The sequence below is a fragment of the Amphimedon queenslandica genome, unplaced genomic scaffold, assembly GCF_000090795.2.
Source record: "Amphimedon queenslandica unplaced genomic scaffold, v1.1 AMPQUscaffold_13320, whole genome shotgun sequence".
Taxonomy (NCBI): Eukaryota; Metazoa; Porifera; class Demospongiae; order Haplosclerida; family Niphatidae; genus Amphimedon; species Amphimedon queenslandica.
The window spans coordinates 102,768-116,911 of NW_003546444.1; the positions used below are offsets into that span (position 1 = coordinate 102,768).

Below are 14,144 nucleotides of genomic sequence, written 5' to 3' on the forward strand. Positions count from 1 at the left end.
GCATATTACTCCTAGTAACCCTCACTGGGGGCGTGTTGAACAGTGATATAGGAGGAGCTGACCCTGATATTGATCTTCGGATGATGAAGGAGACATTCGAGGACGTTTACTCTAAGCATTATCAAAACAGTCTTAGTAAAGTCGTGTTAAAATTTGTTTTGTGTCCCAAGATAACGTCAGGGGTGTGCGATTTATTGCAGTCGATTCTGCCCCCTTCTTCTCCACAGGGTAACCCTAATTTCCCCCTCACTGCCCTCCCCCTCCTTCTCCTAGAGGACCAGTCTTATCACGCGAGTGTTAATTCACTCATTGAGAAGCTAAACAGCGTCTATTGTCAGTTTAAACAGTCGGACGAAGGAGTTAATTTCTCGGGCGACGTTTGTATTGTCTCTGATTCCGTTAGCTCTTTAATGGTATATGATATTTTGACACGCCCATCCACGCCTCTTTTATCAAACCGGGCCAATTTGTCGTCATCTTCGAATCATTTGGACGGTGGTTCGTCTGACGAGGGTCACTCCCCTTTCTCTTCTCTTAGGAGCGTATCGGTACCTAGTGGCTCTAAGAGTGTCCCGTCTTCTCGAAAAGGAGGCGGGGCTTTGGAGCTGCCTGGCCTGAGGGGACATCCCTCTTCTCTTCTCTCGTCTTTGCTGTTTAACGTGTCAAAGGTGTTCACGTTTGGATCCCCACTGGGTCTGGTCCTCTCATTGAAAAAATTAAGAGGTACGTGTGTACAGTGTATATGAGTGTAGAAAAATTATTTTTTGGATTTTCCCATGCATTTATAAAATGCTAAAATTTAGGACTGCAAATAATGAGTATTTTCTATCTGGAAATTTTTACTGTGATTTTAATTTTACTGGATCAGAATTTTGTAAAAAATTTCTATAATTATGTGCCTCTTTCAGTAACGCCTGACACAATCTTATTTTGTAAAATTTAAATTTCAGTACCATTTTAAAATACAAAAAAATTTCTACTGCATAAATTTCTTGATTTACTGTATTTCATTGTGTTTTTAGGTGTACCGCTATCAAAGCCGAAGTGTTCTTCTCTTTATAATTTATTTTATGCTGTGGATCCTCTGGGCTTCAGACTGGAGCCATTGCTCGATGAATCTTTCAGTTCTATTGATCCGCTCCTCATCCCTTGTTACCTCATTTATCCAACTGGTCAGTTCGTGTGACTAGCTAATGATTTTGATAGCTACCGTAAATCTGGTTATTTTCAATGTTTATAAAATACAGAATGGAAAATTTAGGTGCTGGAAAATTTCATATGCTGCCTACTCAGCCCAATATGTTAATAGGTGAATAGGAAATATTAGCAATTCTAAATTTAGCGTGCCTCATTGCTGTACGAAAATTACCATCACTCGAAATATTCCAGATTTACGGTATTGTGTAGCAACTGCCCTGGTACATGTACATGTACTGTGTTTTTATACATAAAGAGTGTCTTTTTCATCTACTCGGGCCATTTCCTATAGGATTTTTAGCATAGTGTTCAGCTTCTTCTCAGTGGATTTTTATAGTTACTACTCCCTTGTACTATAGTGCAGGGTATTTTGTCAAAAATGACTAGGAGAGAATTTCTCAATTTTCCTGATACATATGCATGTACTTATGTTGTGTAGAAAGTTTGAACTGATTCCGATCAAGTTTGGATTTTTTTACAAATTTTAAAGTTACTCCAAAATCGGCCCAAAGTCCCTGTACTATAGTACAGGGATTTTGGCCAAATTTTGTCAAAAATGAAAAGGAGAGAATTCTCCATTTTAATAATTTTATCTGATACATATACATGTACTTATGTTGTGTAGAAAGTTTAAACTGATTCTGATCAAGTTTGGATTTTTTACGAATTTTAAAAGTTACTCCAAAATCAGCCCAAAGTCCCTGTACTATAGTACAGGGACTTTTTCGTAATTTTATCAAAAAACTGAAAGAATACTCCATTTTTAATAATAACATTAAAAATACTCTTGATATTGCTATTTCATTCTAAATCATATTCCATGGTAGTATTATTATTATGATTTATTGAGCAATGACACTACATGTACATGTACATGTAATAATTACAATACTCATTACTAATAAGCTTATCTACAGTGCAGATGTGGGTGGGTTATTCTTTTCTGTATCAAATTACTCAGTTTGTGGTATACCTGTACTGGATCAAAGGCCATTGAAAGTCCTTTTACATGTACTTTAGTTAAAATTATTTTTTTTCAATGGCAGAAAATGAAATATTAATTTCAACTATTGAAAGTGATTTCCATACATACGCTGTATTGTAATGAAAGCAATTATCTTTTTTTAGAAGATGATATATACTTTTGACAGCAATTAATATTTATTTTAGACGATTCTTGTTTTATCTGCAGGTGACAAATCTTCTGTTGCTCTCTCAAATTTCGTGTCGTACGTGACTACAGACGAGAGAAAAGGGCGTGGCAGTGGACCGAGCACTTCTAACGAGTGCCTCTTTGTATTAGATGAGGAACTTAAAAAGTCAGATACCAGTAGAAATGGTTAGGGGTATTACCACATAATACATGTACATGTAGCTCGTACCGTATAGGGGAAAATTTTTGAGGGCTGTAAATTTTGCAAATTTGCCTTTAAAATCTATTTTGCGCCGTCTGCCATCTTGTATTGTAATAATTTAATTTTTGCAGAAGCAATTTTTGCAAATCTTTTCAAAAAATTACAAAATCCGCAAAATTTACAGCCCTTGACAATTTTGCGCTATACGGTAATTTTTGTGATTTTTGCTAATTTGCAAGTTTTAATTTGACAAATTCCTATAGTCACATTTGACAATAAGTATATTCACATATTTTATAGCTAGTTTATGCTTTTGTGGGCTAGATATTTTGTGGTTTGTTGCTCCTAGTGGGGCAACTTTGTGGTTTTAATTTTCATTTTAATTCTCATACTTGGCACTTTGGTGGTTTTAATATTATGTAAACCACGAAATGCTGCGAAAATAACCCACTATTTGTACATAAATGGTTCAAAATGACTTTGAACAACTAGCTGTTAAAAAAAACCAAAAATTCGTCAAAATTTCCCCTCCCAAAATCACCAGCTATTACCATATAGTGCTTTAGTTTTGAGGAGCAGTACTTTTGCTGTTTTTGTATGTTAGCATGCAACCGCGAGTTTAAAAATCTGTTAAATATCAGTGCTTGTATATACAACACTGATAGTGAGGCATATAGTCTACTACATGTATAACTAGTAGGTATTGAGGCTATAGTAAATGACTGTTGACTATAGCCATCACTTTACACTGCTAAATATTCAATTGACATTAAAGGTGTGGCACTAACATTGCACATCAAAGTTATTTCCACAAAAATTTGATTTTTATTAATCTTTGAAAATTTAGCTCCTCAAAATTAAAGTGCTATGCAGTAATCCTCAATTTAAAAAATATCACAAGATCTACCGTAATTCCTCTAAATATTCGACGCTCTAAATTCGAAAATAAATAATTATTTCAAAATTTCTACCATAATTCATTCTAAAAATTCGTTTTTAATATTATTGTTCCACGTGATTCTAATTTCATCTCTTACCTAAGTTTAGTATGAGAGAAGGATACTCTGAACAGCCAGGTTAGTATACAGCTGGTTTCGTGTATTAATGGATCCCTCCAAATTCGACAAAATAATTTATTTTTGAGCTTCATAGCTACTCTCCCTCTAAAAATTCGTTTTTAAAAATTACAAATACAAAATTTGATGTGACGAATTTTTAGAGGAAATACGGTATATCAATTTCTCTCTCTCTCATTTTTCAGACCACAGGTTCTGGTGGGGTTCTGATAGAATAGATTACGTCCTACAGGCTCCGAATAGTTTAGAGGGCGTGGTCTCCCTCCCTAACACTTCTTACGGCCACATCGTTCAGTCTCGCTACCTTGAAGCCAAAGAATTAGCATCATTTGTATTGAGACAGGTATGGCAGAAAAGTGGGTGTGGTTTTGGTTTTGTGTTTGTATAATGATTGCAGGTACAGTATGATATGCTATTTTATTTGTGTGAATTTTTCGTAATCTTTAAATTTGTCAGCTAAAAAGCAAAATTAAATTTCTGCAAAATCTGTACCATAATTATTATTTATAATAATTGTTACTATTATTATTTTTATTATTTAAAATTAAACTCCTGCACGCCATATTTGGTAAATGAATTTCAGAGTGCATGTACTTTTCGAAATTGCCACATTTATAAAAGGATATTAGCTGAAATGTTTGTTTATCACATTAATATATAATAATTATAATTTTGAACTTTTTACTTTCAATGTCCCTCAATCTCTCCTTATTGTGGTCTCCCTCTAATACTGAATACTGTCATACCTGCTACTGAAAATATTTCTGCTGTTATTTTTCCCATCCTCTATTTTTGGATTCAATTACATGCGTGGGCGGTATTTGAGGTTTATAGGATGCGTGGGCGGATCATTTACACACTCTAAAATGGAAGTTGTGTCTGTAGAAGTGAGCATATTTTTTATAAAAATTATTTTAGTCAATCCAGTGGCTGAAATGTCCGTGTAAGTCAACATAAAGTGAAGACACAACTTAGGCCCATTGTTTATAAGTGTGAAGCAGTAGTTGTGATACTTTATACAGTTAATCCTGTTTATTATGGACGCCTTGGGACCCAGTAATACCCACCCTCCTGATTATTATGAAAGTGTCCTTATCTCAGAGGTTCATTAATACACATTTATGTTGCTATGAGAACTGCATGATCATGTACCATATTATTTCCTTAAATAAAAGCCCGGGCGTCTGTTTCTTAAAATGGTATGATTAAACCTTGAAAAAGATTTTTAAAATACCATATAGCGCTTTAATTTGGCGGAGTTTTATTTTGGCGATTGGCGGTTTGCAAGCGGAATCACTAATATTAAAACCACCAATCATTAATGCCAAAGGAAGTACCGTAGGGCGCCTTTTTTTTGAGGGCTATAAATTTCGCGGATTTCGCGATTTTTTTAAAGATTCGCGAAAATCAAATCAATACGGTACAAGATGGCAGACGGCATAAATTCGCAAAAATTAAATCCGCGAAAAAGAAATCCACGAAATTCATAGCCCTCGAAAAAAAGGCGCCCTACGGTATATCTACAAGGCATCTGAGTTATTTCAAGGCTAGATTTGCATATTCACATTAGGTTTGCATTTAAGGATAGTAATGTATAGCGGGAAATTTTGGAGGGAGTTAAATTTCGTGTATTGCTAAATTTTGGTCATGTGTATATATAATGACTCAAAATGGTGGATTTTGTTTTGGCGAATGGCTATCAAAATGGCTATCAAAATGCCAATTTGCCAAATTTAATTCCCCCCCCCCCCAAATTTCCCAGTATGTGATATATGTCTTGACTATAGATGTCAGAGATAGTAGGAGGTTTGAGTGATGTAGTACTGCTTTAATTGCTGGAGTTATATTTTGCAATTTTGTGCAATCGGAGCAAAATTGAATGCACGCGGGAATTAAATTTTGCTTCCATTAGCTATTAATGCTTTTGAGAATTAAAGTAATAGGCTGACAAGCTAAATTCTACTTACACGGTAAGTAATGTATTTATTTAGGTGTAAGGAATATGTATTTCAGAACAGGAAATTGTTTAAAAATTATTTTTTGTAGCCATTTTGATGTACATGCATGTACTATTATCTGCTTTTTTGATTGAAATAGTTTCGAATCTTCAAAATGTTTTTGCACAAGTTAACTTTGTGGTTGAGAGTTGTTTGGCATATTGCATTATACAAGTGTCAAATTTCAAAGAAATTAGTACTGGCCCAAAGTTTGAACCGCAAAAACCATGGGCTAGCTACATGTGTATCTCCAATTTTTATTACAATCCAATTTAAATTTCCACAATTTTTGGTGAAATTTGACCCAAGACCATCTTGTACTAGGTCCTCTAAGAAGTCTGGTAAGCATAGGAGCTCGTTTTCCCGGTATAGCGAGGCTGCAAAAGTCGTGGCAGCCATTTTATTTTTGGGTAAATTCTATTTAGTAACACTACTGCGTTACTAATACTACAGGGACTTTGGCCTGATTTTTTTTAAGCAACTTTAAAAATTTGTAAAAATCTAATAATGATAATAAAATAATGACTCTACAGCAATGATTATAAAATATTACATGTTTTTTAGTAATAGTTTTATATAAAAAGATTGGAATATCTCCCTTCTCCTCCCTTTTCCATACTCGACTGGGTTTGGCTGTATTAATTTTGTATTAATTTTTTCATTCTGTTATGTCTGGATTTAATCCTATTACGACACTTATTATTATCATTATTATACTTTTTATTTAATTAGTTGTACTGCTTAGCGTGGGTCACAGTGGGCATAATAAGAGAGGGAGAGAGAGAGATTGAAAAATCATGGTAATTAAATATCATGTATTGATCAAGAAATACATGTACATTCATGTATATGTAATTTGGTGAAGGAATGTGTAGTGTATATGTAATATAGCAAAGCCCTGCAGTAATATGGCTCTATTAAAGTCTATTCACTTTCACCTGACCCCTGGCTTTTTTCAATTAATAAATAACTACGTCACATCCGCATTCTTTACGTATTTGTGGTTTTGGAATTGTTTTTGTTGCGCTGAAGGGATGCAGATAAGTAGCAGCTGAATTTATTCTGGCTGTTCTAGCTGCATAATTGCGGTCAAAGGCATGTCATTGAGTTTATACAGGGACATCCAAAAAAGGCTAAGGCCTTATCATTTTGACCCGATCTTTTTATCTAAAGGACGGGAAGGACCTAGCGAGTCTAATGGTGCAAACAAAATTTCTAAATTCCGTGTTTATCAAAAGTTATAACAAAAAATCATAGGTCAGGTGAAACTGAATAGACTTTTTTTAGTTTTATATTCAAAATAATATTATAATATACAGATGCACATGTACGTTACTTCTATAATGTGTGTACATATACATATATGTACTGTATAAACTTGTTGGGGCTTGTACATGTACATGTTAATTTATCGCCTCACCCTCTGAGCAAACACCCACTATACAACAGACAGTGACAAACACAGACACACTCTCACACACCTTTACATTATCAAGTATTAACACGCCCCCTCATGTCTGCAGTAGGTGCTCCCCCTCATGTCTGCAGTAGGTGCTATACAGATATGTCTCCCCCTGTGTGTCAATAATGTAATGGGCCTATTGATATTCCGTATGTACGCACGCGCATGCGCAGAAGGAAAGACTCAAGGTTTTAAAAAAAATAAGTTTAGCTGTTTTCTGCTTCTCTTTCTAATTTTTTGAAGACTTTTAAAGCACTGTGCATGTATAGTTTAACGTTAGAATTCTTTTATCTTTCTTTTTCTTCCTCTCTCTCTCTCTCTCTCTCTCTCTCTCTCTCTCTCTCTTTCTGCAGGTTTTAATCTGTAAAGGTCACGGAGCTGTATCTGCTGCAGCTGCTGCTTCAAGTAGCTCTGGATTCTTTGTCCCCTTCACTCCATTTACCTCAACAGTGAAGTGGGCAAAGAAAAAGACTCCACTAAGAATACAGGTAAGAGAGAGAGAGGGGGGAAAGCAAGCAGATGGTAGATTTATGGTCAACCTAGACATATAAGACATGTACACACACACACACTCACTCAATTCTATACATGTACAACACTTAATGCTGCTAGCTTATAGACAGTAAGCCTTACATGTTCAAGACAGTTCTAATGTCATAAGTGCAACCACTGTTTAACCTCTGGCCTGGTTTTCAGTACTTTTCAAGTCTTCCAGAGCCACAGTGGCTGACCATTCCTCTGTGTATAGTTTAAGTGCGTGGCTCCAAGCTCTTATTGTTTTCCTTTACTTCCATTGAGGGAGAGTAGACTGTGTGTATGTGTGTGTGCTAGTGGTTGAGTTGATTTGATTAGGTTATATATGAAATGCTTATCATTACACATACACAGTCTGGAAAATGCTATTATTGGATGGCCCTAGTGTGTGTTGTTGAGTGATGGTCCAGTGGAATGGAGTATTGTGTATATATGTGGGGCTCCTTTTCTCTCTGTCTCTCTCTCTCTCTCCCTCTCTCTCCCTCCTTCCCTCTCCCTCTCTCTCCCTTCCTCCCTCCCTCTCTCTCTCTCTCCCTCTCCCTCTCCCCCCCCTCTCTCTCTCTCTTTCAAATGATTAATGGTTTAATATCGAAACTATAATCATAAATCTACAGACATGCACTTTTGATATAATACATTCATTCATAATACATTACTAGTCTGCATCCTACATCCATTGCCAGGGAATTGCTGCTGTGGGTGTATTGAAAGAGGTGGTGGTATCAGACTGAGACAATCATTAAGGTGTTGTTGTAATAATAACACTCTAAATGCCTGTACCCTGTAAAACAATGAGATATTCCAAAATAACACATTGAGAGAGAGAGAGAGGGAGGGAGAGAGAGGGAGGGAGGGAGAGAGGGAGTGAGGGAGGGAGAGGGGAGAGGACTAAGTAAGATATTTGTAGTCATGTCATTATGTGTTTCTGGAGGACTCAAAAATTTGTTTATTCTTTGGAATCGAATGTTCTTTATACACGTACGAGACTACAAGTATATTTATTGTCTCCCTTTTCTCTCTTCCTTTGCTACAATCTACCTATCTCTTCTCTTCCCCCCCCCCTCTCTCTCTCTCTCTCTTCATTTTCTTCTCCACTCTATCTATTACATCTACAGTGTCCATGTATTAATGAAATATACAGTATATACATTGATGTATACATGCATTCACATAACATTGTGATGCTAATGTTGGGATAGTATTTTATGTACATACATATACATGTGCATGTACATGTGCATGTATATGGTATGTAGTATTTGGTGGTTGGTTAGTTAGTTTATGGCATTACAGTTTTTCTCTTTATCTCACTTTCTCTCTCTTTCTCTTTCTCTTTATTATACGCCCAATGCCTGATATTAGTTTGACAGCTTCCAGTGTTGTCTCCTCTGTGACACTCTCTCCCTTTCATTCTCTCTCCTCTCTTTATTTTGTACATCAATTCACATACGTTATACATGTATGTACATGTACATGTACATGTACATACATGTCTTTTATAGTTTATACCATATACAGGCATTTACATGTACATGCGTTACATCTATTTATTTAAATTGTATGTACATGTACATGGAAATATTATTTTTATGGATGTAGATTGTACAGTTTTTTAGTAGCAATGTACATGTACATGCACATATCTGTATGTGTGATATTATAATGATTAATGTAGATGATTTCTTCTCTTTCTTCTAATAGAAAATGTCTCCCAATCATCGTGCTGTGGATGTTGTGATTGCTTCCCATTCAACTCAGTTGCCTCATCTCCAGGCAAAGTTCTTTTATGGACCGTTGAACATGGCAACGCTCTCAGGAGAAATGGTAATATTTTTGATAATATCTCTCCCTCTTTCTCCTCTCTCTCTCTCTCCCTCCCTTTCTCTCTCTCTCTCTTACTGCATGTAATGTACATGTACATGTAATTCTAATACTGATAGAGCATTATGCATATGCTATTAAGTTTTTTGTCTTCAAGGGATTAAGTACTAAGTAAGAGTTAAAGCTGCATGTCCAGTTAAATTTGTCTCGAATTATACCAAATTTTTTTATCTTCAAATACATGTATATGTACATACGCTATGTGTCATTGTAATGTTGTAAGAAACATGTTTATATCCATGCCATACAGCACATCTCCATTGCTTTTAAAATTGTCTAATTACATTCCTTTTTGGTATCACCATTTTTGTACTGGCTGGTCCATAAGATAAGATTAATCTGAACTAACATGTGTCTTTATTTGTCACAGTATGCTCTATTTATTTATTTATTTATTATTATTATTATATTATTATTATTATTATTTATTAGTCTCCAGATTCTATAGCAAATATAAATATTGTGGGCTGCACTTATAATTTGTGATAATTATCATTATTTATTTATTATTAATTTTATTTATTATTTATATATACCCTGTATATAGAGAGAGAGAGATAGAACTATTAATTGCACATGTACAATGTGTGAGATATTATATTATATTTTATTTAATAGCATCACTACATTGATATTAATTTAAGAATAAGGAATCAGTTTATCCAGTGCGGCTGATGGTAGACACTCACCACCTCCCATTCATTACCCACAGATCTCCTGAGTCACCTATTCCCTCCTTTTATTGCCCAATACAGTGGTCACATGACTTAGACCTCATGTCTAGGCTCTGTTAGATATACTTGTAATGTTATTTTATGTTTGCTAACACTCTGCATCTATTCAAAGTGTAATGGTAACTGATTAATTACTATCACAGTTCCCTAAGTACAACAATGTATATGCATGTTGAGTCATTTTCATTTATATATTTTAGTTTGCTCATCTCTCTTCCCTTTCTCTCTCTCTCTCTCTTTAGTTATAATACTGCTCTGCTTCTCTTTCTCTCTCTCCCCCCCTCTCTCTCTCTCCCTCTCTCTCTCTCCCTCCTCTCTTTCTCTCCCTCTCCCTTATCTCTCTCTTTCTTCTTTCTCTTGTTTTCTATTTGCTTGACTAGCCTTAATTGTTGTGTGTGGGTGTTAAAACTGTGTGGGATGGTGAAACTGGTCTTTGGGACTCTTCTCCCTCTCTCTCTCTGTTTAACATTCTCCTCTTTTTAAACAAACACTCAACAGAACCTGATCTCTTACACCTAGTCCACAAGACATAACTATGTAGGAAGAATCACCAATCCCTATGCACCTACATTAAATGTACTACCCATATGTAATAAGTGTGATACTAAAACCTAGCTTTATGGATAAGTATACATGCTCTTATGCCTATTATGGCTAGTTTAAGACTCAGTTCATTTTTATTGTAATTATTTGCTTTGTTTAGTGGTGGAGAAGGTGTAGGTGATAATGTTAGCTTTCATACTATGACAGTTTTTGGATTTGTGTGTTGTGTAGAGGTGATGGGCTAACTGTCATCTTGAAAGACAGCAGTTGAGGTTATTGTATCATTTGTCTATTGGCTGTGTGGCTGCTGTGAATCCAATAAGTGATTTACATACACAATCATCATCATAATGTGTGTGACAATTGTGAAGCTCTCTATAATGGGATTAGACCATGTGGAACTGTGTATATGTGAATTTGGACACTTTATTTTGGTGGCTCTTTATCGTGTACATTTGATTTTAAAATTGTCACACACACTCTCTCTCTCTCTCTCCTTTTGTCTTAATTCTTTTCCTTTTCTTCATATCCCTATGCACACAGTAAGAGTTTATCCTTTATATAATGTCCTTTCATTTAAAGCCTCTTTTTATTTAAACAGTTAACTACATGTACATGTAGCTTTTGGGGGATACTTTTTAAAGAGGTATCCTTTACAAAAGGTTTCTTTAATCAAGGAGGTCCTTTAAGCATTCTTCTCCTTCTTTCTCTTTCTTCTCCATTTATTAAAAAGTCTCTATGTACATGTACAGTGGCACAGACAAGTTTTGGAAAGTATGGGGATAAGCCAAGCCTTATACTCTTGTTAAGGAAATGTATCTAACTGACCATGAATAAAATATTATAACTAAAATATGTTCCTTTGATTCAGCTCCCCTAGCCTACAGTACCCTGTATATAGCAAAGCTGTTAAAGTGTAGTGAATCCTCCTACTGCCTTATACTCATCCCTAAATACAAAATAGGCTCAGTATATTGTCCACCTTATTTATTGTTTTGCTCCAACAGCTCATACTGGTGTTGTCCTTCATTTTCTAAAATTTACCATATCTTGCCTTGACTGTTTATCATTGCGTGGACCGTTTGGTACTTTTCTGTTGGCCTTCTCGGTTGTTTTTAGGCCCTTTAGCAGTTTGTTAGTCAGACATGTCAATTTTCTATCCTAGTTTACATTGAGGTGTTGCAGTAACTGTTTGAATGAGTCCTATGTGTGTCTTACTTCTGTATCTAATTACATGTACATACATGTATTACATGTACATGTATTTTATATACGTGTAGTGTGTGTGTGTGTACATTATGACTCTCTCTCTCCCTCCCCCTCTCTCTTTTTCTCTTCGTTTGTATCAGAAGTGCCTCGTTTGACAGGTCTAGTTGATAAAGGTGGTGTCTGTTTTTTGAACTCGAGAATAGATAAAGTGTAACAGCATGCAAGAAAGTGCAGTTTGTTTACATGTCACGAATGTACATGTACATGTACATGTACATGTACATGTACATGTACATGTACAGTATATGCATGTATATGTACATGTAGATACGTGTACATGTAAATCTGTTATTATTAAGTTATTTTCGACCTTTTTTTGAAAGGTCAGATCCTTACATAATTTATATTGTTGTACCCGCACATTCTGACTATAGTCTAATCAGGTTTTTATAATCCAATATCTTTAATGTGGTTGTAATTTACACTGTCTGTTTGATTTTTAATATTAAATATACAGCATAGCCTCTCTTAATGGACACTCTATAGCGTACACCTCCATTTAATGGACAGCACCTAGTGTACCAATTACATTCCTTACTGTATAAAATAACCTCCACATAAAGGACACCTCCGTATGATGGACTAACTTTCTTATACCAAAGTGTCCATTATATAGAGGCTACACTGTTTTTCTAATGATACTTTTTCTGTGGTTTAGCTGCTTCAGCGAAGCTAGCTCTTTTCTTCCTTTCGTTTTGGTTGCATTTGCTCGTTGCACCATATCAGTATAAATACTTCCTCTATTCTCAGCTTTTTTAGGGGAGAGCAAAAGCACCTAGTGTATACTTTTTGGAGACCGTGAAAAGAGAGAAAGAGAGAGAGAGAGAGGGTGGGATTATTTTTTTTTCAGGACCATATTGAAAGAGGAAGGAGGGATTTTAGGAATGGGTTCTTGTACTGTATGACCTCATATATATATACATGTATACATGCACTTTATGCTTCACTAAGTGTCAAAAAATAAGAGGACAATTAATATGACCACGTACATGTACATAACTGAATTGAATCATACATGTACATGTACATGAAATGTCCCAAAACTTTAATACTTACTTGTTTTATTTTTGTTGTATATTTTTAGGTAAATATATTCATCCTCTCTCCTTCTCCCCAAGAGAAGGAGTCCATTTCCGTAGAAGATAACGAGGGTGAGGCTAGAGACGGGAAGAAGGAGAGGGCGTGGTGCTATCTTGACTCCGCCTCTACCGATAAACACGGTCGTATCTCATATCCTCTTAGTCCAGAACAGGTCCCCTCTGCTCCAGGAGTGTATCCGCTGATATATCTAGTCAAGTATGTGTGGGGGAGAGAAGGAGGATGGACAGCTCAAATCATACGTATTGTACTTGAGTCGAGTTTAAAGGTGTTTGTTCCAAAAAATAGCTCCGAAATCACTCCCAATTTTGATTACATTTTCTGATACATATTGATGTACTTATGTTGTGTAAAAAGTTTGAGCTGATTCCGACTTCAATTTTTCAAGTTATGGCCATTTTAAGAAAACACCAAAAATCTGAAAATTACCCAAGGCTATAGCCCATAGTTTTTTCCAAAAAATGGCTCCGAAATTGCCCCCAATTTTTATTACATTTTCTGATGCATATTGATGTCCTTATGCTGTGTAGCAAGTTTGAGCTGATTCTGAGCTGCAATTTTAAAGTTACGAGCATCTAAAGTTGACAAAGAATCGCTAATTTTTATTAAAATTTTCTCTAGACACGAACAAAGATGCTTGTAGATGAACATTCAGCTGGAGCTGCTAGACTAAATTAGATAAAACTAATTAAAATATTTTCATAGAAACAGAAACCTCTAAAGAGGTCTCTACCACTTTTACACCTTCTAAACCAGCAGCTTTGTTTAAACACAAACAATGAACTGTAACTATATACATGTATGCACACAAAGACTCCATTATTCATTATTATTATTATGCATGTACATTAATGCCGGACCATTTTATATGTACATGTACTATTATGCCTGATTAAACTGTATGAGATGATTATTTTTGACGGTAAAATCCATGTACTTTAGACATTGTACACAAAATTGCTTCAATATGCTACGTATGGTGTGAAATAGAGAGAGAG

General features: G+C 35.3%; 1 protein-coding gene across 1 annotated transcript; it reads left to right on the plus strand.

Moving 5' to 3' along the window:
• Positions 1-6: 6 nt before the first annotated feature.
• On the plus strand, positions 7-13,491 carry LOC100634279 (membrane-associated phosphatidylinositol transfer protein 2-like). The gene is made up of 7 exons (XM_019998428.1): positions 7-723; positions 1,023-1,172; positions 2,390-2,536; positions 3,814-3,971; positions 7,441-7,575; positions 9,323-9,445; positions 13,133-13,491. Exons 1-7 carry the CDS (start codon positions 81-83, stop codon positions 13,469-13,471), a joined length of 1,695 nt encoding a protein of 564 aa, XP_019853987.1. The 5' UTR covers positions 7-80; the 3' UTR covers positions 13,472-13,491.
• The last annotated feature ends 653 nt before the right edge of the window (positions 13,492-14,144 follow it).